Consider the following 25,892-nt stretch of genomic DNA (forward strand, 5'->3'; position numbering starts at 1 on the left):
GTTAACTTGTGTACTTACATTATCCTAAATGTTTGTTCTGAGAAATGAGCAGTTTTAACCACGACACGGACCATCGCCTATCAGTGACATCATATCCGCGTTACCCTTGATTTCCTGTTTTATTTTGTAGAAAGATGCTTTAATATATTATGTGTTTTATTAGACAGGTGAGCAACTGTTTGTATACATAGACAATCAACGAATCATCGTTATATATAAGATGAACACAGTCGGTTTGTTTAAACCTTGTTTTCTTGATTTACTGCGAGTATGTTTTACCATGTCTAATATCGATCTCGCTCACTGCAGCGTGCAGCAAGTGTCTCTGCCGAGCAAACACACATGAAGCATTATAACAGCTTTCATCACACTCAAATGTGTGTAATATGACAAACAGCGCTGCGTTTCTCACACACGCATGACGGAAGAAGAGGAAGCGTATCCACAAGTTTCCTACGCCCCATGAGGCCCTTGCGTCAAAAGTGGGCGCGACTTCCGGTTGGAAGTAAACAAAGCGCGATTTGACATGCTTGACACTCGTTCATTCAACAGTTGACAGTCATTCAAGTTATAGCGATCCAAACTAGCTAACGATGTGGGAACACGACCTCAACGAAATTCAAAAGGGTGAAATAACAGTACCTTTACCCTCCGCAGTAGTTGATTGGGAGTATTATAATAACATTATTAATAATCAATACTCATCAAGGCATGGTGACAGACAGTTGTGCGAGCTGACAAACAATTAAAATAAAAAATACACACTTAGTCATTGTGCTTTGGAGTTTATTCAAAATTATAAATGAATGTGCTGCTTGAATACATTAACTGGCATATTTTTATTCTGTCAACACAGGCTTTGATCCTGAGTTTAGGTGTAACATCAGTAGCGAACAGCCAATCACATGCTGATAGAGTTTATAGAACATTAAGAATTTAAACAAATGTACACAGGAAGATTCGTCATCTTTTGGGAAACTACAGTCGTTGGCAGGATCAGAGACGGGCTCTGGCAGGATCACTCTGATTTCGTTTTCAGCTTATGTTCAAAACAATCACGTTTAAGCCACTGAATTAGTTTAGTCCGGTTATACATACAACCGCGAACAGCACATGTTGTCCCTGAGCTCCGTAACGACATCTCTCATAAAGATTTGCGTCTTTAAATAGTAAAATAATTCTCCGAAAAACAGCTAGCCTCTTGGCTAACTAACACACAAAATACCATTGGAATGCTACTTACGCCGCGTCACCGGAAGTTTCACCCACTTTATTTTTTACAGGAGCGCCCCTCGGAAACTTGTGGATATAAAAGCTCCACTGCTCGTGTGTCGCACTCGTCTCTCATTAGCAATCACTCCAGCGGCTCGTTTCGCTACAATGGCTTACATAACGTTAATAAATCTTTAATACATTACCGCTCATCCATGAATATGATCTCTGCTGTATTCTCCACGGCTGTAGAGGTGAAGACAACAACTCCCATGATCCCGCCAAATCGAGGCGTCATCAAGCTACGCTTTTGATGTGAATAAGCGACCTCTAGTGGCGAAAACGTACATATTGTGCCTTTAACTTAGTGATTGCTATCAGGATGTGAAGAGACCAGTGTTGGGAGTAACGCATTACAAAAGTAATACATTACAGTAACATATTACTTTTTGCTGTAACGCAGTAGTGTAAGGCATTACTAATCAATTTTCAGTAATATTTTACTCGTTACATGTTCAGTGAGGCTTGTATTACAGTTGTATTACAGTGTATTGTCTGCTTTTACTTCTTAAAGGCAACAGACTATGTGAAAGTTTTAAAGCAGTCTTTTAGTGCCAGTTCAGAGCGGTCGCGTCTGTAACATTGTTTTTTCCTCATAAATGCGAACACGAAAACTAAAATAAAATGAATATTTTAAGTTCTATGGAGACTGGAGAGCCAACCCTTCCTCATCCGATTTGCGCAGTGTAATTAACAGAATTACAAAAAATATATTTTGCCTCCTATTTTTTTGTCACGCATGAAAGTGTGTCTTTTCCCTAATATTAAAAATAAAACATAGACTGATATTTGTCTAATGTCTGGAGTCCTTTAAGGAAGTAGCCTATATACGTTTCAATACATGAATTTTCTGAGAATTTTTATTTCAAGTTTTGACTGCAAATGTCATGTCCATAATGCTGGACTTCCCCAATTTTAAATAATTTATCCTCAACTAGTTTTGTGGTGTAGGTCTACGTATTTTATAATGTTAACTTCAAATAATACTAATAGCCTAATTTAAAGATAAGACAGCATTGGATCTGGACGGTAAGGAGAATAACGCTGGAGTTGGAAGAGGTGTGTCGCGATTCTGTAGGGTCGTGGATCTGAGTCGTGTGGCGAATCGCGATTTCGGTTTCATATTGCATATCGTTACAGCCCCAAAGTTAAGTTCTACTTAGTTATTTTGGTGAAAGTAACTCAAAAGTAATACATGAGTAATGTAACGCATTACAAATCTGAGACAGTAATATTGTAAGGTAATGAATTACTTTTAAATAACAGTAACAAGTAATACCTAATGTATTACAGTTTGGAAGTAACTTGCACAACACTGGAAGAGACTTGCAACCAACATAAACACATTTCTGGAACAAATCACCCTGCCTTTAACTATAGCCTAACCGTTTTAAACAAAACTTTCAGAAAAATATGACTACTGTTGTGAAAAATAACTACTACTATTATTATTGGTAGCAAATCACATGAACAAGTGAAAGTTTTCTTTTTAAAAGTCTCAAGGGCCAAAAGTGCCCATATAGTTGATGAAACAGACTTTATAGACATAATATACTTTCCACTCAGTCGACAGTTTGACTGAAGTGTCACGTTGTGATCTTTTAACAAGAGTAATTTTGTCAGGTGATCATTTCAAATCTTTAAACACAAGCCAAATCCGTCATCCATTTGTTTAACCCAAGCAACATTTCAACTTTAGTTTAAAGTTGTGTAATTATAAACTCAATGGTTTACAGTGCGGTTTAAAAGGTTGAAGATTAATTACACCGTGTGCTGACATATAAAAGCTTGATGCCGAACAGCAGGAGGCGCTCTCAGGCAGACAGATGGACATGCGGGTCACGGGAGTTTGTAGGTGTGTGTGTTCAAATCATGTGCTTTCATTGCGTTTTTTGATTTGTACGTCGTGTTCGCCCAGAGAAAGTAGTACATCTGTCCATCAAGATCATATATTTCTCAGAGCCTACAATTTTTGGTTCCTGCAACATTCCTGAGGGAACTCGCATGCAGGGATCGGTTGTTACAAAAGGTGACGACTATTGTTTTTTTTATATAAATAAAATAAATGGCAACATAGTTGAACATATTTCCCAAATTTTAAGGTACATTTCAAATAATTATTTAGAATAGCCTAGTTATGTTAAAGTGTTATCAATTATTTTCTTTAAAGATAGAAAAGTCTATAGAGTTAAAGCTAAAATAAAGATTTATTTATCTAAGTTCACATTCAGAAGGTTTCCAGCAGATGAAAGGTAAAAGGGGGCGTAGACCGCAGCAGCTCAGCAAGCGCTTATTCCTATTGGTCAGCGTGAGAATGGGCGGGGCCAGCGGATGACTGGGGCTTTCCGTGAATTTTCATAACTCCTCAGTCAGACAGCAGCAATTCCTTCACAAGTGCATCGACAATCGGACGTATTTATTTTCAGGCCACATTTTATTTCGCTGTGAAGGATTACAAACAAATAAATCACTTCAGGAGTTACGGCGGACGAGGAGAGATCCTCTCAGACATGATGGAGATTGAATTGCCTAAAATGCACCAAAGCCAACAGGTAAATAATATTTAACTACAATAACTAATAGCGTTACAACAATGTGATAGTCGCCTGTTTTAATAGTATTAAAAATAATACTACAATTATTAGTAGTAATCTCACTATGATGTTACATCATGCTGCCCTTTGAACCTCTTATATGATGTATTTATTGCTCTTGTCATATTTGTGTTACCAGCGCGTTACAATCGACTTTTAACAGTGTTTCAAAGTTTCAATATGAGAATAATCGAGGCTATTTTTTTCATTTCTATAACTCATGACCTGGTGGAATAGGTGGAAACGTCATTTTCACATATAGTCCGTCCGTGTTAGAGAAGGCGTTTCTCACATCCCGTTTCTAATCTTTTCACCCAGAATTCTACATAGTCATTGAACTCGAACGAAAGGAAGTGAATAAATATTAAAAATGTTGGTGAAAACATTTCACGGTGCTGAATGTCTATTGATGTGAGGCGAATCTGGCACCCGATTAAACTTCTGTCATGAGATGTGCGTCGTCGCGCTGTGATGTTTGTGCGTGTGATCCAGACGCGTCTGCGCTCGCGCGTTCTGCGCATGCGCGCTCCCCGGCGCTTTGCACAATAGCAGGCGGACCCAATCTGGAATGCGTGTGTTTATTTTATCCCTGTGTCCTGACGTAAAAGAAGTGATCCGCAGCTTTAAGACATTAATCTCTCTCACAGCTACTGTCATTCTTTATACTTAACTGAAAAAAAGTTTTTATGGAGCTTTGATAACACTTTATACAACAAACTGTCTTTGACAGACATTACATAATGCTGAAGAGACCAGTAGTGTTTTTCTTTTTGTGATTTGCATGAAAATATATGAATCAAGGTTACATGAGATCTTTTTATATTGATATATTTATATCCACCATAACAACACAGTTGGAGAAGAGAAAATCAAATAGGGAAATACTGTCATTATAATGCATGACAGTAAAATAAAGCAAGAAACATTCATTTAATATAAGATGGAAGATAAACCCTAACTTTACTGATAGCAGAATAATTATAGAGAAATAAAAGTAAAAAAAAAAAAAAAACATAAAATGTGATCTGTTACACGGAGAAATGCTTTTACTGTGAATTATTTGTTATTTTTGTACTTTAGGTGTTTACTGTAGCATTTTACAGTCTTTCACAGGTCAAATTACAGTATTTTTGCAGTGTACAAAACAGGGCCTAACATTCTTACACATTATTTTTCATAAACAAACACTTGACCTTCAGAAAATGGATCAATCATTATTCGAGCCATTTTTTTTCTTCTCTCATAGTTATTTGCAAACCGGTAAAAATGAACAAACACTGAATAAAACATTCAGATTACAAAGACAACGTTTATGAAACACACTCACACACATCCATAGTTTTGGCTGAACTATCCTTTTAAGTTGTCACTCAGTAGCAACTTGTTGTTTATAAGCTTATATCCTATGTACAGAAGATTTTTATTTATTTATTTATAGTACTGTATTCAGTTGATCATGTTAAAATGATCAAGACACTGAGCAGGAACAGGACTACCCTTTCATGCTGAGATATTTTAATGTTAAATGAGATTTTATCAAACATAAAACGGTCTGCTTTAAAGTCACGTGACCCACTGCGCCGTGTGTTTAAATATGCCACCTAATGATGTGATAAAATTTAATTAATACAATTATTAACTCTGTTCTGATGCCCAAATTAAACACATTTAAATATTTTGATGGGGTTTATATTTAATTATGAGATGCTGTAAAATATTGTATCGCCCCCCTGGATGACGACCCTGCTTTAAGATAAGTCGTGTCGTCCACCTAAAGAACGGAGTGGTTGGTTGTGCAGGAGACTTTAGTGAGAGTATTGAAACGCTGTTAAACCGGTTTGGCACTGAATCGTGGCGGAAGAAAGAAACCGAGAACAAGGTGCTGTTGTTCCTGCTGTGGTTTATATCGCATTCCCGCCGTCGAGAGGAACAGGAAGTGAGACGGACCTGAAAAATCATCAGGAAACTTTGCAGTTTTAATAACAGCTCCGGTTTCCCGTTTCCATTAACCTGGATAATGATTACTTGAACACTTTGACACATTAATTATGCAGTGAAGAAGGTGACTTGGATATTATTTTCCCTCCTAAATACAATCCCATCCGTGACAATAAGCGACTGCGATACTCACGCGCGTAAACATACACGCAATACTCGACATATGTTTAATATAAAACATAATTATTAGTGATGTGTTCAAGCTTCATCACACATCCGGTCAAAAACACTTACTGCGACCAGTAAACAGATCATATTTACTATATACCTTTTCCAGGAAAAAAGCCGAGAGCCTTTTGCATTTTAAAGGAGCAGTTCATCGACAAATGTCTTTATGTCATCCAAACTTCATATTATTCATGTTTTTCACTAAATCTTGGCCTCAGTGTTAGTATTATTGATATACGATACTTTATTGTTCATTTTTAAATGAATGTTTATTGTCATATTTTCTGTTTTCTTTTCAATTCTAGTTAGTATTAGTAATTTTTGTAATTATTTGTTATATATTATTTAAAAAAAATCACCATCCACATGTATGGTTAGTGCTTGTTTAGTGTTTCACAGGAGAAAGAAAGGTGAAGAAGAGAAACTAATAATTTATTGTAATAATGATGATGATTATGGTAATAATACTAATAGGCTGCCCCAATATTTTCACTTTTGGATGAACCAACCGTTCCTGTTTTGTTTTTAGCCATCATCAGATTGATAACATATGCTCTTGTAATGCGCTTGTAAACAGCAGGATATAGTCAGAAAGTCAAAGGCTCTTTAGAGATCCAAACATCCAAACTAAACACATTCTTCATTGATTCTTCATGGAGTGTGTGTGTGTGTGTGTGTTGAGTCCAGTCTTCTCGTGAGAGCGGCCCGTTTATTATCAGTGGTTTGGATGTTTCATCATCTCTGTGTCTCCACCCCCGTCTGTTATCTGGACTAATCCAGAGAGGGAGTGTGTGTGTGTGTGTGCGAGACGGGCATGTCGCTGCATGCCTCTGTCTGACGCCAGTGTATGATCCACTTAATTATGGAATCATTTGCATGATTTTATATACTTTAAAGGGATACTTCACCTCTGGAAAGATGGATGTGTATTTAAAACGGGTCATTTATGTAAAAGAAATGTGAAATTATTTTTGTATTTGGAGCTTTCTAGACTGAGAAAAGCCAGAAAATGTGTCTTTGGCTTATGTGGATGAAAGACTACAACTCCCAGAATGCACTTGCTTCACTGCCCTAGGAGGCCACGCCTACCGGTAACAGAGCGCATTAGTTTAACAACTCTGCTAAACTACTAGTGAGTCTCCGGGATGAGTCTGCCCGAAAATGTGTTTCGAGAACGGCCATCATGTCCTTTTGGCTTTTCGGGATTCGGCTTTTGCGTTCTACAGTCGCCATTCATCATGTTTACTGTGGCGAGCGGGACGAGTGAGGGCCGCGAGGCCGGTGGCGTGATTACCGATGAGCGACACCTGTGAGACGCACCGGTCTTGTATCTCTCACGGAGGAGCGGAAATTTTCTTAGCAATGTTAAAACGCACATCAACCGATCACTTGTTTAGCGTTCATGTAAACACTACACTCAGATTCACCAATCGGAATGAATTCAGTTAGATTGAAACAAAAGCTGTGCATGTGAACAATGAATGGCGACTGCAGAAAGCAAAAGCTGAATCCCGGACATCGACAGCCGGACATGTCTGGGAAAAAGAGGATGGTAACCCCGACTACTCAGCTTTCTCCCTAGAACAAGAGCCTGCTCGCTTAGCTTCCAAATAAAGATGGCCGACACTATGTGTTCATTCTGTGAGTGAGATCGCCCTCTATGGGCGGGTTGAGGACATGCAGGACAGACCCGACTACTGACTGTAGTCTTTAGCCTCTGGACAAAACATCCTCCGATGATGTAAAATGACGATTTTTGTGTCAACTGAGGGTTTTTTCCAGACCAAAAAATACATAATTCTCTCGTCTCAGGGGGATATGAGGGTGGAAAGCATGGTAATTAGAAAACATAGGTTTTCTACCAATACAAAGCGTAATGCTAAATCCTGAAGTATCCCTTTAACTAGATCGGGAATTAATTTGTATATTCTAAAAAAATACTGGGTTGTTTCAAACCAATTTTGGCTCAAAAATGGACAAACCCAAACCAAACATTGGGTTAAAAATGCAATTTAAACATCTAATCCAACAGCTGGGCTTGTCCATATTTGACCCAAAGTTGGGTTGAATCAACCCAGCAATTTTTCGAGTGTGTGCTGGATAAAGACTTAAAAAAAAACTTTTGCTGATAATTTACTCACCCCCATGTCATCCAAGATGTCCATGTCTTTCTTTCTTCAGTCGAAAAGAAATTAAGGATTTTGATGAAAACATTCCAGCATTAATTCCAGCATATAATAGATTTCAATGGGGTCCAAATGGTTCAAGGTCCAAAAGACACTTTCAGTGCAAACTGTTCAAAGGGCTTTAAACGACACCAGATGATGAATAAGGGTCTTATAACTAATCTTTTTTTGAGTAATTTGGTTCATTCAATGAACAAAATGACTCAAAAAAAAAGATTTGTTCATTTTGATGAGTGAGTTCGAACAGGAGAGTCACAAACTTGCATCACAGAACAGAGCAAGGCGAGCATTTGAGCTTATAAAACTTAAACTTTTTTTTTTATTATTTTTTAAATGAGCGATCGTTTCACTTGATAAGACCCTTATTCATCGTCTGGAATCGTTTAAAGCCCTTTGAAGCTGCACTGAAACTCTCATTTGGACCTTGAACCGTTTGGACCCCATTGAAGTCCATTATACGGAGAAAAATCCTGGAATGTTTTCATCAAAAACCTTAATTTCTTTTCAACTGAAGAAAGAAAGACATGGACATCTTGGATGACATGGGGGTGAGTAAATTATCAGCAAAAGTTTTTTGAAAAGTGAACTACTCCTTTAAAATGATTCGATGTGTAGCTGTGTTGAGTTGTCGATGCTGATGTCTGATTCAGAATTGCAGAAGAGGAGTGCTTCCTCAAAAGTGCTCAGTTCCTCTGCTGTCAGTACACACTTCTCCTCTGCTCCGTCCCCGGGGCCTTGTGATCGCAAATCGGAAGCTGATTTTCTCTGGTCACATGCTCGAACACGAACGTACACATGCAGAACTGCAGGCGTTTATGCAAAGCTTCGCCGCTGTAAATAAATGAGGAGGTTAAAGAGTAAGTAACTCGTATCTCACACACTGTTGATGTAATAAACATTTGAGGTCCTGCAACTACCAATAAAGAAAGTCTGAGGCCAAGGTTTCATAAATATTTTTGTCACTCAGCCTGGGAAGCATTTTAATGACCAGCATTTATAAATGTCTGATGTGATGATGTATAATATTTGAGCAGGAGTAATGTACCAGTTAGCAGCCAAGCTCGAGTGCGGATCGGCTGGTGGACAATTTAAAGGGACAGTTCACCCAAAAATTAAAACTCATCACATCGCTCTGAACTGAAGATTTCTGTTCATCTTCGAAAAACACACATTAAGATATTTAAAATGATATTTCTGTCGCTCCACTCCACCAAAACTTGAATGCTTCATAAAGAGATTGTAAAAGAAATCCATATGAATCCAGTGGTTTAATCCAAATATTGATGCATGTGCCCTCATCAATATGCAAATTAAAGCGTTTGTTATATAAAGTGACCAACATGAACAGCTTCATATCACTTCTACTGAAAGTTTTAGTTCGGTGGAATTTCAACGGATGGAAAAAGAGGATGAGAGAATATTACAAAACATTCCTATTTGTTTCGATTATGAAAAGTTTTACAGGTTCGAATTATGACAGAATTGTCCCGTTTGGATGAACTAATATAACACTTTAATGAATTTATTGGCCAATTAAACGAGCAATATTTATCCCAAATGTATTTTACTCTTAATTGAAAACAGGAAACGTGCATTATACATCGGCAAGCCTGTCAGAAGGTTTTGGTTTTTAGATGAATCTCCAAATGTATTGCGATATTAATCTGTCAATAAATCGATTTATCACCAGTGATGATGGTTGTGTGTGACGTCTAATGTCTGATTCTGAGCTCGGGTTCGTCATTAAAGTTGGTCTGTCTATTAAGAAACACCGCATTCACTAATTCTAGATAATTGTTACAGTATAACACATCCGCATTTTTGTAATACAGACTCTTTTTTAATCCGTCTGGAAATGTCAGTATTGCATCAGAGATGGTGGACTCAGTCAACACTGTTAGTCAGTCATAAACAATACTAGCTTTAAACAAGCTAAACGCTAAACTGATGACTCGTCATACACCATCAGTGCCGGACACTGTAGTGTAAAACTTGTGTAAATGTACTTGATTTTTTAAATGTACTTAAAGGGAAAAAAAAAACTTTTGCTGATAATTTACTCACCCCCATGTCATCCAAGATGTCCATCTCTTTCTTTCTTCAGTCGAAAAGAAATTAAGGTTTTTGATGAAAACATTCCAGGATTTTCTCCATATAATGGACTTCAATGGGGTCCAAACGGTTCAAGGTCCAAATGAGAGTTTCAGTGCAGCTTCAAAGGGCTTTAAACGATTCCAGACGATGAATAAGGGTCTTATCAAGCGAAACGATCGCTCATTTAAAAAATAAATAACAAAGTTTAAGTTTTATAAGCTCAAATGCTCGCCTTGCTCTGTTCTGTGATGAGCGTTTGTGACTCTCCTGTTCGAACTCGTTCATCAAAATGAACACATTTTTTTCCGAGTCAATTCGTTCATTACGTTCGTTGAATTAACCAAATGACTCGAAAAAAGATTCGTTCATTTGATGAACGAGTTCGAACAGGAGAGTCACAAACTCGCATCATAGAACAGAGCAAGGCGAGCAATTGAGCTTATAAAACGTAAAAAATTATTATTATTTTTTTATGAGTGATCGTTTCGCTTGATAAAACCCTTATTCATCGTCTGGTGTCGTTTAAAGCCCTTTGAACAGTTTGCACTGAAACTGTCTTTTGGACCTTAAACCGTTTGGACCCCATTGAAGTCCATTATATGGAGAAAATCCTGGAATGTTTTCATCAAAAACCTTAATTTCTTTTCGACTGAAGAAAGAAAGACATGGACATCTTGGATGACATGGGGGTGAGTAAATTATCAGCAAAAGTTTTTTTAATTACTCCTTTAAGTATTAAATATAAAAAGTATATTGATTATTGATTGAAAATAAAAAATCATAATCTCAAAAAAAAAAAAAACAGTATATCGATGTATATTTCCTGTTATTTTAAGTTTATAAAAGTTTTAGTTATTTTGTGTTTTTGTCATTTTCATAAGTTTTTAATTATAGTTTATGTAATTTCTATTCACTTGTTTTGTTTCAGTTTTTTAGTACATAAAGCTAAGAGAGAAATGTTGCCTTGTAAGGGTTTAGTTTCAGTTAAAGTTCATTTTATTCCATACTATATTTGTTTATAGTTCTAGTTAACTATGATAACCACATCTGCACTTAATAGAAACATTAAAAGAAAGAAGAAAGCAGGCCTAATACGTCTTACTCAACACACACACATCTATCTTATTATTCTGCTGGTCTTCCAATGTCACGTCAAGGACGCAAGCGATATTTTCTGTTCTCCGTCCTTGTGTGTGTGACAAACACCCTGATCTCTGTAGTTAAAACAACATGGCGGGTGGCGTTTCATTCTCGCTGCTGATTGGTCGAAGCCGCCAGAGCTTAGTAATGCACTTTTTACCGCAAAATATTAAATTACAGTTTGTGGTGTGCAGTTAAAACGAAGTGTGGTAACCAGAAGAGCTACATAAATGGTTTAATATAAGGTAAATGGCGTTTGATGTACTGTAAAACATGACCACAAATGTCTAAAAGTTTAAAACAACAACATTTTTGTGTCTTTTTAAACACATTTTGCATTCACCAGTGATTTTAAATGACGAATAAATATCCCATTTAGTCTGTCAAATAATCTGAGCATGCATAATAATTAGAAAAAAACTATTTTTAGATATATATCACGTCACACAGGACATGTCAACTTCCCACATACACAAATATGACTGATTTTTTTCCAGTGGACTTGCTTTTGATTTTTCTTCTGACCTTTAAATCTGCCACTAACATTAATAGTAACACTAACTGTGTGTGTGTGTGTGTGATTTGGTATTTCCCAGAGATGAGATGAAAAACGAGAAGCAGCATGTATTATTCATCCTGCCTTGTCGTTGCATTGACGATGGTATTGTGTGTGTGTGTGTGTGTGTATCTGAGGAGGGCCGGCCTCGACAGGCAGGGTGTGGTCCGGAGTGTGTGTGTGTGTGGGCTGCATCTCATCCCGTCTCTCTTCTTCTCTGTAGGACATGGATCTGATAGATATCCTGTGGAGGCAGGACGTGGACCTGGGAGCGGGCAGGGAGGTGTTCGACTTCAGCTTCAGACAGAAGGAGGTGGAGCTGCGGCGGCAGCGTGAGCAGGAGGAGGAGAAGCAACAGCAGCGTCTGCAGGATCAGGAGAAAGCTTTACTCGCACAACTCCAGCTGGACGAGGAGACCGGAGAGTTCGTGCCTCGAAGCCTTTCGGCGCAGACCAACACGACTCATGGAGAAATCACACAGGTACGCACGCACAAACGCTTCCCGCGAGACCTTTCATAGAAACACACACACATGTAGGTGCTCCACAGGCCTCACACACACACACACATGTGCTCGCTCATGTTACTGGGTGCAGCTGCCTAGTTGCTTGGTAACTGCCACAATGGCATAATTACAGGAACTCGGGAGGTAAACGCAATTCTACGAAATGGAAACACAGACGATCCCAAAACAACAGGGATAGGACACTAAACACCTACTTTTCCCTGAGGAGGACAGGCACATTTGTGTTTCGCTGATTTTTCCTTGCATAACCTTGAAAAAATTTTCGGCCAAAGGTTCGTTCACACACCAATGACGATAGCTTTGATAGATTTGAATAAACGAGAATATGAAGTCACACCACAATTATAACGATAACAACACGTTGGGATCGCTTTTAGATGTTTTTTCCCCAGCTGATGAACGATAAAAACATTGACAACCAATCAGAATCCAATAAGACATTAAATAACTCAGTGGCAGACGACAGTTATAATAATAAACAATGTTATCATTCTGTGGCGTTATTTTCCTTGGTGAGAACAGGCCGAGATTTATATCTGTTGACAAACAGTAAGAGTTTATAGATATAAAATGATTGTAATGCAGTAGCTCAGATCATTTGATGAGAAATGTTTGAGATCACATTGAATTCTAGGACTTTTGGGTTACATTGATACAGTGTGGAGTTTTGATCCAAACCAATCTTTTGGTTTAGATTGACATTTCAATGTTTAAAGTATGTTGGATCAGCACACAGTGGAGGTGACAGTGATATTGAACTAACACTAGGTGATTAAAGGCCAACTAAAGGGAACACTGATCACCACAATGGTGACATCAGACAGACTTTAATAACCTTTATACATATACCATAAGAAAGAAATTAAGCCAAACAGGTTATAATAATTGAACATGCTGATGATGTTTTGGGGGTTGTTTAAGCCTATTGGTTAAGATTGACATTTCAATGTTTAAAGTATGCTGGATCAGCACACATCGGAGGTGACCGTGATATTGAACTAGCACTAGGTGTTCGTTCAATACCAGTTAGCTCAGTTAGTTCAAGAACAGATGGCTTTGTGTGCTTCTGAATCGCTCTTGCTGTACTTTAATGTCATACATCGATCTGTCTGAGCAGCGCCACTTCGAGTCAAACACACCTATTGATTTGTTGTGGTTGAGCTCTGTGGAAAGCTAGGGGTGTTTTCAAGCTATGATGGGCATTTTCAACGCTGTACCCGATTGGTTGTAATCCACTGGGGGTGTGGTTTAGGGGTTGGGCCTTCTAGTAAAGGGGATGAAGAACACCCATTGTAGTTTGGAAATGCTCTCTGGTTTAAGGCACGTTTACATGACAACGATGTACTAAAAACTGAAAAGTTTTGTCTCTGCATTTTTCTCGAAGAGACGACAACGTTGTAAAAATGATCTGCGAAAACTATTAAGAATGCTGTATTATTCACGCCAGGCCAGTAGTTGGGATCCTGGTTCCCAACATGGAATACTGGTTGCTGGTTTTCTGGTCCCCAACATGAGATGCTGGTTTGCTGGTTCCCAACAAACCAGCATCTCATGTTGGGGACCAGAAAACCAGCAACCAGCATTCCATGTTGGGAACCAGGAAACCAGTATCCTTTGTTGGGGATCAGACAACCAGCAACCAGCATCCAATGTTAGGAACAAGCAAACCATTAACCAGCATCCCATGTTGGGAAACGGCAAACCAGCATCTCATGTTGGGGACCAGAAAACCAGCATCCTAATTGGGGATCAGACAACCAGCAAATCAGCATCCCATGGTGGGGACCGGCAAACCAGTATCCCATGTTGGGGACCAGACAACCAGCAACCAGTATCCAATGTTGGAAACCAGCAAACCAGCATCCAATGTTGGGAACCAGCAAACCATTAACCAGCATCCCATGTTGGGAACCAGCAAATCAGCATCCAATGTTGGGCACCAGCAAACCAATATCCAATGCTGGGAACCAGCAAACCAATATCCAATGTTGGGAACAAGCAAACCAGCATCCCATGTTGAGGACCAGCAAACCAGTATCTAATTTTGGGAACCAGTAAACCATTAACCAGCATCCCATGGTGGGGACCGGCAAACCAGTATCCCATGTTGGGGACCAGACAACCAGCAACCAGTATCCAATGTTGGAAACCAGCAAACCAGCATCCAATGTTGGGAACCAGACAACCATTAACCAGCATCCCATGGTGGGGACCGGCAAACCAGTATCCCATGTTGGGGACCAGACAACCAGCAACCAGTATCCAATGTTGGGAACCAGCAAACCATTAACCAGCATCCCATGTTGGGAACCAGCAAATCAGCATCCAATGTTGGGCACCAGCAAACCAATATCCAATGCTGGGAACCAGCAAACCAATACCCAATGTTGGGAACAAGAAAACCAGCATCCCATGTTGAGGACCAGCAAACCAGTATCTAATTTTGGGAACCAGTAAACCATTAAACAGCATCCCATGTTGGGAACCAGCAAACCAGTTTCCAATGTTGGGAACAAGAAAACCAGCATCCCATGTTAGGAACCAGCAAACCATTAACCAGCATCCCAGCATGCTCATCCCAGTATGCAAAAAAAAAAAAACATACCTTTTGATGCTGGGGTTTTCAGCAGGGAGAGTACAGTAGTATGTCTGAATGGATGGTATTCCAAAAATAGTAGGCGGAAAGTCCCTGGATGACCTACTACTTCCAGTGCACATTCGATGGACACTTTACTATCCCATGAGGCCATTGGAGAGGATTTATGAATGACAGTGAAGGTCACATGACAGTAACAAAATGGTGGATGGAGTACATCTGAAATTCATTCACAACCATCCCACACACATTCATACTACATGAAGAACGACCTTTTTTAACGGTCCAGTGTAGTACCTACCGGTTTCAGACGCGGCGCATGTCAATCATTACTCAGCTTGTGTTCTTGCCTTGAGGAGTGAGGCAGATGAGGATGAGAAGCAGCGTCCTGATAACATAATTGGCCCTCTCCTGCTTTATCAGGTAACCCCTCACATTGAATACAGATTCAGGAATATGAATGATGTAACCAATCTCCATTTCAGTTTTTAGCCTTTTCCCACTGAAATGCAATCACAAAAATCTATTGTGTGACATGGCTGTGATATTAAAAAAGTTTAAGGTCGAGAATAGATCGATTAAATAAACAGAATTAACATTTCTGAATGTGACTATGTATGACAACTGAATTATTTTTCAGATGTCCGAGAGCCCCGAGGAAAAGAGGCAGTAGTCTGACGTAACGTAAGCCAGATTTTTATAACCTGAACCGTTGGATCACTTAGTGAAATGTATTATATTTGTTAAAGGATGTAATGCTTGTCATTTTGCGTCCCACTTTTACTTTTTTAAGAATGATCTTTTGTATCTTTTTGTCATTGATTGTGTTAAACTATTAAATAAAAGAAATGTGACTCAACTGCTGGACAGGTGTTATTTTTATTCAACTTTATTATTGTGTATTCATGGTCATGTGCCACTGACGAAGTGTTTTGTTTCAGCATTAACTCTGGGTACATTGTTTTACATTTCAGTTTTGTTTTCAAGAGTGATTCCGAACCCAACAGCAACATTACCAATGACAAAGCAAGATATCCAGGAAAATAACATGTTGTAGGCATCCCATTCAATTAAAAAGAAAATCATAATTAAAGTAAAAACATCCAGAGCTCACATAATTCAATTTCCCGGGAATCACACCCAACATCTACACAATCCACTCTACCAGTAACCAGAGATAATAGATGTTTTGTTAATAATCGTCACTAAACGTTTGTTTATTTGACTGTGTACCTGCAGAATGGGGCTTTCGCAGGACACGAAGGTGATGCCCTGTCATTCGATGAGTGCATGCAGCTTCTGGCTGAGACTTTTCCGCTAGATGAGCCAGCTGAGGTAATTACGGGATATATATATCGCCCATATAACACCTCACGGCAACACAACACCTATACATGTCACTGCACTTCAGTCTAATTGTGTCTCTCTATAGTCTTTGCAGCCAGCTCCACCTTGCCTGGATGCCTCGGTCCCACCATCCACAGATCTCATGATGCCCACAAACAGCCCAGTCTTTACCCAGAATCCTTTGCTTCCAGGCTCTCTGGATCAAGCCTGGATGGAGTTGCTCTCACTCCCAGAGTTGCAGGTATGGCCTCACTAACACCCAGCGAACAAAAGGACAATTGTTTAAAGTATTATGTTCCAGTGTCAAATAAACATACCGGCCAAAAGGCGAGGTATATTAATCGTCCAAGCAAATTTATAATTGTTTTTGGTGTTACCCTGGTCAGATAAGATGCAACCAGCTCTATAAACACTTTTTAAAGGAGTAGTTCACTTTTTAAAAAACTTTTGCTGATAATTTACTCACCCCGATATCATCCAAGATGTCTTTCTTTCTTCAGTCGGAAAGAAATCAAGGTTTTTGATGAAAACGTTCCAGGATTTTTCTCCATATAATGGACTTCAATGGGGTCCAAATGAGAGTTTCGGTGCAAACTACAAACTGTTCAAAGGGCTCCTGTTCGAACTGGTTTATCAAAATGAACGAATCTTTTCCCCCGAGTCAATTCGTTCATTTTGTCCGTTGAATGAACCAAATGATTTGGAAAAAGATTTGTTCATTATGATGAACGAGTTCGAACAGGAAAGTCACGAACGTGCATCACAGAACAGAGCAAGGTGAGCATTTGAGCTTATAAAACTTAAACTTTGTCATTTATTTTTTAAATGAGCGATCGTTTCGCTTGATAAGACCCTTATTCATCATCTGGAATCGTTTAAAGCCCTTTGAACAGTTTGTAGTTTGCACTGAAACTCTCATTTGGACCTTGAACCGTTTGGACCCCATTGAAGTCGAACGTGCATCACAGAACAGAGCAAGGCGAGCATTTGAGCTTATAAAACTTAAAAAATTTTATTTACTTATTAAATGAGCGATCGTTTCGCTTGATAAGACCCTTATTCATCAACTGGAATCGTTTAAAGCCCTTTGAACAGTTTGCAGTTTGCACTGAAACGGTCTTATGGACCTTGAACCGTTTGGTTCCCATTGAAGTCTATTATATGGAGAAAATCCTGAAATGTTTTCACCAAAAACCTTAATTTCTTTTCGACTGAAGAAAGAAAGACATGGACATCTTGGATGACATGGGGGTGAGTAAACTATCAGCAAAAGTTTTTTTTTTTTTTAAAGTGAACTACTCCTTTAATATCTTACATAAAAACCTTAATGTGCAATTTTAATGGGATGATTCACTCCAAAATTAAAATTTTGTCATTATTTATTCACCCTTATATCATTCTAAACCCATAAGACTTTGGTTCATCTTCAGAATGCAAATAAAGATATATTTAATGAATCCTGAGATATGTCCCTCCATTAAAAGTCCATTTCACCAAATATTTGACACTTCAAAAAGTTCACAAAGACATTATTCACATATAAACATTGATCAATGCAGACACACAGAGCACATAAACATTATTTCAACCGTGCTCACACTTTTACAATGTCTTTATGGACTTTTTGAAGCCCATTTTGGAGGGACAAAAATCTCATGTTTCATTAAAAAAATATGTTGGTTTTAGGTTTTCGGAGATGAATGAAAGCCTTTATAGGAACAAAATGAGGGCGAGTAAAGGATGACAGATATTTCATGTCTGGGTGAACTATCCCTTCAACATAATTTTCAGTCTGAGAGGCTGTGAGGTACTTCTTTGTGTAATCTGGTTTACACCACCTGTGGTTTAGAAAGGCAATTAAACCCTGTCGCTGAGCAACAACCAAATAACCCTCTGAGCTCATGCTGCGGTTTGACAGGCAGCTCGGGATATATACTTCTGCCCTCGACTAAAGGTTTTTCTAGTCGACTAGTAGTCGATCATTTAAGACATTAGCCGGCGTTAATATTAATAAGCCATAAATCATAATAATGCACCTGTATAGTCTAATCAGCCACAGCGCAAAGGCAAACGTAATGATTATGAATGTGTCATGAAAAATACAGGAGACTCTAAACATTTGAACCATTTATTGGTAATGTTTTCTGTGCAGAGATCAAGTCAACAATACTTAGTCGTCATTTACGTACAAACGTTCATTTAAACGTTAAAAAATTTCAAGCTTTCTATGGATATATTTCTCATGTCTGTGAGGAAAGTATACGCTGAGTTTCGCTTCATTTATGTGACGTGCTAAAGTTATCTGTCATCGATGATGTCTTAATTCTGTCGCAACGTTACGAGTTTAAAAAAACAAAACAAAGTAGACCCGTTACTGTTTGCATTATTCTTATCAGTATGACCAAAAATTACAGAGTTAAATGCAAGTGATCGCGCCGGCGCCAGTATGTCATGCATAAGCGGCTCTCCACACTAACACCTATGCGCGTAATAATAGCGCACATTTATCAAGGTTAGCATTAGAGCATGCAGACTTGTAAAGTTGCTACTACTTACATGTTTAAAGTGATAAGCCATATTTGAGGTCGAAGAATGATCAGCGAATGTTTGGATTTCCTGCCGTTAACGATCTGTTTTTTTTTTTGCGACAAATAAAACCTTAGTTGCCCAAGCCTCTTTCTCGTCTCATCTTTCTAGTCGACTATTAGGGGGCAGCCCTAGTTTAAAGTTAAGTGCCCGGTTGCATAAAGCACCTTAAGTTTTTCCCTTAAGAATGATCCTTATGGAGCGATTTCCCCTTACCTAAGCGAATAACTTAATTAAGGGTGTTCAGTCCCTAAAGAAAAACGCGATTATGCGATCGCTGAATTCAATGCAAAATCAGCCAAAGTCCGCATATTTATGCGGGGCCCGCATTTTTTCAAATACGCCGCACTTTCGCCTCATAAATTGCAGATTTCCGTGCAAAATATGCGGGGTTTGCATGATTTCATAATCCTCGCATTTCCGTTGCAAAAAAAGTCCCATGTATCTTAGCAGAAAGTTGAAAAATGTTGCGTTTGCTTCACACAAGAGCAGCCATTTCCCCCTGTTTCCATGGGGACGTTATGAAGTGACGCAATTACGCGACGCCAGACAGACTCACGGAGGCGATTGACATCACAAATCGAACTCGTATAACTGTCTGTCACACGTTCTACCGTCACATCGTTACTTAATAAACAACATAAGATAAAAGAAGTAGCATCAAACAGAAATTACCCGCACACATGGGGTGTTCGAGGCGCACATATAACACTGCAGAGAGTTCAACAGGAGCGCGCAGCTCTTAAAGGGGCCACACCTTATTTACACTCTTACAGTCTGAAATAAAACAAGATGAGAAATTAAATATTCCCAGCACTTTCCATGATGTAGTATGCTTGCTTATCAAAGGAAGTAATAAGAAATGACTCTTACATTAGCCTAGTGAGAACAGGATGTTGGGGGAATCACTTTTTTTCTCTTTTTCATCAAACCGCAATTTTTGCAAGTTCCCTCAATTTTTGCAAATTCCTGCAATTTCATCCCATAAAATTGCATAAATATCCCGCATATTCCATCGCATTTTTAAAGAAAACGGGCGACATAATCAATCAATTTTTGCCAGCAACAATCACAAAAAAACTCGTTTTTCTGGAAGGACTGAATACTATAATGGTAAATGTTATATATAAATCGCGAATTTTTTCACAAATATTTGGAAATTACCACCACAAAATCAGTCATTTTGATCGCAAAAATCACACAAAAAAATCGTGAAATCCTGGAGGGACTGGGTGTTGCATATAATCTCTTAAAACGGTTCTCTTAGTTAAGGGAAACATAAGTGTTTGACGACAGCAATCCTGGATTCACGTTATAAAAGTCTGTTGTTGCCATAGATAGGCAAAACACTAACACTAGCAATTTCGCGGTTTCATCAAATAAAGTAGGCTAGGATATTCCAAATGGATAAAGAAAACAAAAAAAGAAACCTAAATGGAGATGAGGAGTAGAAATATATTCTTCTTGACGAATATGGAAAAGCAAACTACGGAATGGAAACGTTTAAATGACGGTGTGGTGAGCAGGACGGCCGAGGGACGTGAGAGAAAGTCGCGAGGCCGGTGTTGCGATTGCTAATGAGCAGCACCTGCGAAGCACACCGGTCTCGCATCTCTCACGAAGGAGCGGAGCCATAAAGGGGGAGCGACGGAGTGGATGATGGAGAGAGGAACAGGCCTGCTTTTGTTTGTATTTTATATTTTATTTGGTAAGCCAGCAGTCGTCCGTGAGGGGCTGCTGGCAGGTATTTTGTTTGTTTATTTTATTTAAATAAAGTTTTATTTTATTATTATTATCCGGTTCCTGCCTCCTTCTTCCCTGAACCTTGTTACATTGGTGCCGAAACCCGGGAAGAGGGAGGAACGCGCCGTCCGAGGGTCCTCGCCGCTGTGGGGAATCCGCGGTGCCATCGAGCATGGTGCGCGAGTCGCCGCCGCTCGCCGTGGGCCGGAGCCTGCTGCCGTCCGCCGCAGATGGGGAGGAGCAGGGAGCGGGGGACTCGCGGCCATGGACGCTCGAGGTGGGGCGCTGGGGTGAGTTGCCGGTGGGACGCCCGAGCTCGCCGCCGACCGCCTGGGAATGGAGGGGCGGCTGCCTTCCGGGAGGGAGAGGAGGAGTCACCGCCGCTCGCCGTGGGCCGGAGCCTGCTGCCATCCGCCAGTGAAGGGGAGGAGCAGGGAGCGGGGGACTCCTGCCGTCTGCCCAAGGCACCCGAGGAGCCGTCGCCGTCCACCGGGGGCGGGGGAGCGTCGAGGCGTTCACCGAGGGCCATCCAGCGTCGCCGCCGGGCACCGCGGAGGAGATCGCCCAGCTGGTGAGGGACAAGATGGCAGCGCGTTGTGGGAGCCGGACTATTTTTTTTTTTTCCTCTCTCCCCTCTCTCGTGTCCGTCGCTCCTCAGGCTTCCGTCTCCGTTTCCCTCGGCTCGTCGATCCATACCCCCCCAGGGATCGCCGCCGCCGGGGGGGAAGTAGGCACAGTCTCGGGTGTACCCCCCGGCCTGTGAGGGGTGATGGGGGTATGTGGTGAGCAGGACGGCCGAGGGACGTGAGAGAAAGTCGCGAGGCCGGTGTTGCGATTGCTAATGAGCAGCACCTGCGAAGCACACCGGTCTCGCATCTCTCACGAAGGAGCGGAGCCATAAAGGGGGAGCGACGGAGTGGATGATGGAGAGAGGAACAGGCCTGCTTTTGTTTGTATTTTATATTTTATTTGGTAAGCCAGCAGTCGTCCGTGAGGGGCTGCTGGCCGGTATTTTATATTTTATTTTCGGTAGCCAGCAGTCGTCCGTGAGGGGCTGCTGGCAGGTATTTTGTTTGTTTATTTTATTTAAATAAAGTTTTATTTTATTATTATTATCCGGTTCCTGCCTCCTTCTTCCCTGAACCTTGTTACAGACGGGAAAGAGCCCCCGCAACCAGGTGAACCCCTCTGCTGCACGTGGAAAACATCTCCCACTATCGTCTGAAAACTCCCAATTGCAAAAAACGCAGTGATAAGCAGTTGTAACACCGCAGGTAAAGAGGTTGTGGTGCGTGACATGGTCAAGGTCGCCATCTAGTGAGTTAGCCATGTCAAATATTGCACGAATGCGCGTCGATCAAAACGGTATTCTTGCAACAATTTTTCATCGCTAAAATGGTCCAAAGAGTTCTGCCTATCCATAAAAAAATCCTTCTTGGCACATAATGATCTTCAGCTGGTTCCATAAATTCAGCCATTTCGTCTTATTTTTGTCCGTGTTACTCTTAAGGTTACGATTTCCAAACCTTAAATTATACTTAGGGAAATGACCGTTAAGGGGTTTTATGCAACACTTAACACTTTTTAAGGGATTACTTAAGTGAAAAAACAGCATTTAAAGGAAAATCAAAGTGTTTGTCGTTTCGTTTGTCGTAAAGAAACCTTTAAGTAACCGTCACAGATAAGGTTTTTTTTCTGCCACACCCTTAAGGCCAATTTATACTTCTGCGTAGGGTGCGCGCAGTAGGTACGGCGTAGCATACGCACAGACTCGTACCATAACATGCCGTAGCCTGACGCGCACCTCCTCAAAAATGAAACTACACGTTACGACGACGCGGACCGCAAGATCTGTGATTGGTCGGCTTGGTAGCATCGCATTTCCTCCTACGCATTTGCGCACGTACCATCTCCTCCGACGTCTTCTCTCGTTTCTGCCTTTTAGTTTTAGTAATTTCACTAAAATTAACCGTTTTTCCACCTCAATAAGCTCCAACTCCAACATGATCCGCTCTCTTTCAGTTGCCATTGCTTGTAGTAACCTAGCCGCGAGGAATCTAAACACAGTGGAACATTAAAACCCTCCGCCGCCAACTAGCGTTTCGGAGCAGTACTGCAGAGCAACCAAGACCTGAATGCAGGTACCCTCGACGCAGAAGTATAAATTGGCCTTTAGGTTAAGGGAAACATAAGGGCGACTTAAAGGGTAACTAAACCCCTGGTCAGAGCCTGACTCCACCCACTGGTAATATTTGAAAATGCTGAAAAAGTGGGCTGACCCCAGCGGAGATAGAGGGGACAAAATAGATGCTAAAACACCCTATCCTGATCGTTTTCAATACTCACAATTCCAATTCCTGACTCGCTACAGTGGTTTTGACGACACAATATGGTTTTTATACTGCCAGGGGCGTAGCTCGTACCAAAAGCATGGTGAGCTGAAACCTGCGTACGTCACGAAGTGCGGAACATCCAATAGGAAAATTCAACTGCAGTAGCCACCGTTCAACCTGAAGAGGGCAGCACTCAGACGTTTTTACACTATATATTGTAGAAATAGAACACTTTATACACAAATGTCAAAAAAGTTAATCGAATCAATGACTGGTAATAATAAAGATCCATTCTTACAGATCATTAACTAAAAAAAAGTTGGTTTAGTGTTTAGTTACTCTTTAAGGGAAAATTATACTTAAGGTGCTTTATGCAACCGGGCACTGACCTTTCATATGACTCGCATCAACATTCCCCAATCCACTGAATTCTAGAGTGAAGCATCAAGCTACAACATTACCTAGCGGATCGAGTGTAGAAACACTCAAGTTTTGCGCAAATGTAACAATCCAAAACTTCTATTGTAAGAAGTTTTACTATTCCGGTGTTGATATGCTTCTCTTTTGTATTTTCAGCAGTGTCTCAACATGCAGATGCAGGAGACATTAAATATGGATGGCTTTTTAAAACCCTCCGGAGAAACACAGAACCCAAGCTACAGCCAATATCTGCCCGGGATGGACCATCTCCCGTCCGCCCAGACCGAGGTGTGTCCCCCTGAATACATCAACACCTATGACGGATCCTTCAGCAATATGGTGTCGCCCAACCTCAGCCAGATGAGTCTGAACGTCCCGGATGTGGGAGCCGAGTTCGGGCCTGAAGAGTTTAATGAGCTGTTTTATCCTGAGATGGAGGCAAAAGTGAACCCTCTCACGTGCGACGGAGGACATATGGTCCACCAACTGGCCGAGATTTCCAACGATCCTCCTGTAAATCCAATGGATCTGCAAAGCTTTTCACCGGGGAACTTCAGCTCAGAAAAACCAGAACCAATGGTGGAATTCGCAGATTCGGATTCTGGCTTGTCGTTGGACTCCAGTCCTCACACGAGCTCCCCGGGGAAGTCCTTAAACGGAGATGAATCCTTCGGTTTCAGTGATTCCGACTCTGAAGAGATGGACGGGAGTCCGGGAAGCATGGAGTCCGATTATACCGAGATATTCCCGCTGGTTTACCTTACTGACGAAGCTCAGGCGTCTCTCTCGGAGAAATCCGCCGCGGAGCAACGGGAGATAAAGGCAAAGAACCCAAAGACGGAGCCGGTGGAGGCCAGTGGCTTTTCCAAACCTCCCTTCACCAAAGACAAGCAGAAGAAACGCTCCGAGGCCCGGCTCTCCCGTGACGAGCAGAGAGCGAAAGCCTTGCAGATCCCCTTGACCGTGGACATGATCATCAATCTGCCCGTGGACGACTTCAACGAGATGATGTCCAAGCACCAGCTCAACGAGGCCCAGCTCGCCCTCATCCGAGACATCCGGCGCCGGGGCAAGAACAAGGTCGCCGCGCAAAACTGCCGCAAGCGGAAGATGGATAACATCGTGGGTCTGGAGTCCGAGCTGGACTCGCTGAAGGAGGAGAAGGAGCGATTGAAGAAGGAGAAGAGCGAGCGTAGCACCAGTCTGAGAGAGATGAAGCAGCAGTTGAGTACCCTGTACCAAGAGGTCTTCGGGATGCTTCGAGACGAGCAGGGCAAGCCTTTCTCGCCCAACGAATACTCCCTTCAGCACACCGCGGACGGCACCGTTTTCCTCGTTCCTCGCCTTAAAAAGACTCTCGTTAAGAACAACTAGCCCTGTTTTTCCTCTTCTCTCTCCTTCCACACTTGCTTCTGTTTTTTGGTACTGCTTTTCTCTTGCCAACACTGTGTCCTGACCAGGCATGACGCAATAAAGCGGAAAAGGCCCTTCCATGTTAGTGTGTTTGGCTAACCAGCCTCAGGACAGTCTGTCAATCAATTGGCTTCAATTGGTGGGTAGCTCCGCCCACAGTGGAATCTGATTGGTCCAAAAACATTAAACGTCAACTGTGCTCGGATTTTTGGTTCAGTTTAAGTGTCGAACACCTCCAGAGACTTGTCACGCAACTGGTTAGGACACGGTGTAAGCTTTACGCAAAGGAAACAACTAAATAGGAGCGTATTTTGCTTATACATCAACCGTTGAAATGGCAGAACTATTATATACGTTTTGCGTATTCTACTTTCCTAATATTCTTAATCTCTGTTGGATTTTATACTTCTTTATATTTTCTCTGAGATTCTTTTACCGATATGGTTTGTAAATACATTTATACTTTATTTGCTATTGAGATAGGAACAAATGTATTGTACATAAATAGATCTCGTTTTAGTATGCTAAAAATGGTTATGATAATTTGAAGTCAGTTTTTATATCCTAATTTACTATTCTATTGCTATTTTATCTCTTGACTTTATGGCTTTATATTAAATAAATATTTAAACCAGTGAAGTCTAATGTGGTCTTGAATGGAAGTTGGTTTGATGACGGTCAAGGAAGTGGATATTAACAGTAATGAATAAGGAAGTAGAGTCAACATCGATTAAGTCATCACGTACAAGTGTTTCAAAAGAGGTGATGTATTTTAGACAACAATGGCACAGTATGTCAAGAAATACTGTTCAAAATGAAGACGGAAAACACTTTGGATCATGATGAAATAAAGGTGAAGAGTGAAAATGGCTTTTGTTTGCAGATACTGGTATTATCAGATGCAGTGACATTAGCTTTAT

At 40.6% G+C, this 25,892-nt stretch overlaps 1 protein-coding gene across 2 annotated transcripts; it reads left to right on the plus strand.

Annotated features, from left to right (window-relative positions):
• The first annotated feature begins 3,631 nt into the window (after positions 1-3,631).
• nfe2l2a (nfe2 like bZIP transcription factor 2a) lies at positions 3,632-25,607 on the plus strand. Of its 2 annotated transcripts, none has more exons than XM_039647189.2 (5): positions 3,632-3,824; positions 12,232-12,489; positions 16,370-16,465; positions 16,563-16,718; positions 23,719-25,607. In XM_039647189.2, exons 1-5 carry the CDS (start codon positions 3,783-3,785, stop codon positions 24,931-24,933), a joined length of 1,767 nt encoding a protein of 588 aa, XP_039503123.1. In that variant the 5' UTR covers positions 3,632-3,782; the 3' UTR covers positions 24,934-25,607. The 2 variants fall into 2 exon arrangements, with proteins under 2 accessions (XP_039503123.1, XP_039503122.1); XM_039647188.2 differs by having other exon boundaries at positions 3,635-3,824; positions 23,716-25,607.
• The last annotated feature ends 285 nt before the right edge of the window (positions 25,608-25,892 follow it).

The sequence above is a fragment of the Pimephales promelas genome, chromosome 7 (assembly GCF_988280905.1).
Source record: "Pimephales promelas chromosome 7, fPimPro1.hap1.1, whole genome shotgun sequence".
NCBI lineage: Eukaryota > Metazoa > Chordata > Actinopteri > Cypriniformes > Leuciscidae > Pimephales > Pimephales promelas.